Source organism: Manihot esculenta, chromosome 5, assembly GCF_001659605.2.
Source record: "Manihot esculenta cultivar AM560-2 chromosome 5, M.esculenta_v8, whole genome shotgun sequence".
NCBI lineage: Eukaryota > Viridiplantae > Streptophyta > Magnoliopsida > Malpighiales > Euphorbiaceae > Manihot > Manihot esculenta.
In genome coordinates, this window is record NC_035165.2 from 21,062,564 (window position 1) to 21,064,686 (window position 2,123).

General features: G+C 35.0%; 1 protein-coding gene across 1 annotated transcript; it reads left to right on the forward strand.

Annotated features, from left to right (window-relative positions):
- Positions 1-214: 214 nt before the first annotated feature.
- LOC110614267 (GDSL esterase/lipase At1g71250) lies at positions 215-1,832 on the forward strand. The gene is made up of 5 exons (XM_021755762.2): positions 215-505; positions 578-705; positions 787-1,029; positions 1,180-1,432; positions 1,562-1,832. The coding sequence occupies exons 1-5, from the start codon at positions 247-249 to the stop codon at positions 1,783-1,785; spliced, it is 1,107 nt and encodes a 368-aa protein (XP_021611454.1). The 5' UTR covers positions 215-246; the 3' UTR covers positions 1,786-1,832.
- Positions 1,833-2,123: the final 291 nt, after the last annotated feature.

A 2,123-nucleotide genomic window follows, 5' to 3' on the forward strand; every position in this document is an offset into this window, starting at 1 on the left:
CACGCGAAGGAGCGAAACAACCTAGCAAAAGAAGATATATATGAAAAAAGGTGTTAAAAAGAGAATCCTAAATCTAGGAAAAAGTTTAGACTAAAGCAGTATTTCATGTTCATGCTGACATTTAACTTTTTTAGCCGTTTCTGAATAGCAAACAATTAATCTATTATCTTCTTCACCTATTCCATGTCTTTATATAGCACTCTAAAAACACATTTGTACCTTGAGAGTGGTTTGAAAGGATACTTGATGATGGCTATTACCCATAAATGTGTGGTGTTTATGAGCTTGCTCATTACAATTCTAGATTGGTCAAATAATAATTATGGAGGTGTAGAATCAGCAAGGGTTCCAGCGATGTTTGTGTTTGGGGATTCATTGGTTGATGTTGGAAACAATAACTATCTCAGCTCCATAGCCAGAGCTAATTACTTCCCCTATGGAGTTGATTTTAGTATAGGCCCCACAGGGAGATTTTCCAATGGCAAAACCTTCGTTGATATACTTGGTACGTTGTGGCTCAAATATGAAAATTTTTTGTCATTATTTAAACTAATTTTATGTATATATGGTATTTCAGGAGAGATGCTGGGTGTTCCTTACCCTTCAGCCTTTGCAGATCCTACCACAAGTGGAGCCAGAATACTTGGGGGAGTTAATTATGCCTCGGCTACTGGTGGCATCCTTGATGAGACAGGCCAACACTATGTAATTTTAATTTTTCAGTATATGGGGAAAAATTATCATAATGATGCTTATTTTTAAAAAAATAAGCTCCGATATATGCAGGGACAAAGGTATAGTCTTAGCCAGCAAGTGCTGAATTTTGAGACCACTCTAAATCAACTAAGAGGAATGATGAACGGGACGATCCTTACACAGTACTTGGCCAAATCTCTCGCAGTTTTGGTATTTGGAAGCAATGATTACATCAATAATTATTTGATGCCTTCAATCTACTCTTCCAGCTACAACTATAGTCCTCCAGAATTCGCCAATCTCCTACTCAATCATTATGCCCGTCAACTTGTGGTACTTATTATACGTTTAGGTCTATAATTTGGCATTGCAAAACCACGAACTTAAATAAATTTAATTCATCTTCACTTTAAAATACAAATATTAATTTACGGGTTTGCTTACTTACATTATATATCTTATAAAAAAAAAAAATTATTGCAGGCATTATATAGTCTAGGACTCCGAAAATTTTTGATAGCTGGAATCGGGCCCCTCGGCTGTATTCCTAACCAAAGAGCCAGTGGTCAAGCCCCTCCTGACAGATGCGTTGATTATGTGAATGAGATATTAGGTACTTTCAATGAAGGGCTCAAGTTAATCGTTGATCAAATGAACACTCGCCCAGGCACAATCTCTGCATATGGCAACACTTATGCTGCAGTTGGTGACATCTTAAATAACCCTAACACTTACGGTAATCTAACAAATTCTCCTATTTACCTTTTTCAATTATTAAGTTAAACGACATGTTAGTATGTTGTGTCTTGGTTTTGTTATCTCATTCTTATAATCTAATAAATGAGATATGATAAATGAATTGCAGGATTCAGTGTGGTTGATAGGGGTTGCTGCGGAATTGGGAGAAACCGAGGACAAATAACATGCCTTCCCTTTGCGATTCCGTGTAGCAATAGAAATGTTTATGTATTTTGGGATGCCTTCCACCCAACACAGGCTGTTAATGCAATTTTAGCCCAGCGGGCCTTCACTGGATCGCCAAGGGATTGCTATCCCATCAATGTCCAACAAATGACTCTCATCTATTGAAGTCACCATCTAGTCTAGACATGCATTACTCGTAGGCTTTCTTAATTACCAATAGGCGTTTACTTTTATTAGTGTTAATACTAATTAATGGTTTATTTTTCAAAAGAATAAAGGTTTTATACATGTGATTAAATCCTATTTATCACAAACACTTTTTATAAACCATAAAAGAAAATAGATTGAACAAATGATAATTATGCAATTTTAATCTTTTGAGGAGAAGACTTTGCCAACGGAAAAAATTAAGCACGCAATTAAAATTATAAATATTAGAAAGTAATTTTTATAATTTTTTTATAAAAATTTAAAGATAAGTATTTACGCAATTAAAGTCACAA

Excerpts from the sequence above, each read along its gene's own strand:
- LOC110614267 (XM_021755762.2), top strand. The coding sequence starts at position 247 with ATGATGGCTATTACCCATAAATGTGTGGTGTTTATGAGCTTGCTCATT. Across the intron at positions 706-786 it reads ATGAGACAGGCCAACACTAT|GGACAAAGGTATAGTCTTAG; the intron begins GTAATTTTAATT and ends CGATATATGCAG. Across the intron at positions 1,030-1,179 it reads ATTATGCCCGTCAACTTGTG|GCATTATATAGTCTAGGACT; the intron begins GTACTTATTATA and ends AAATTATTGCAG.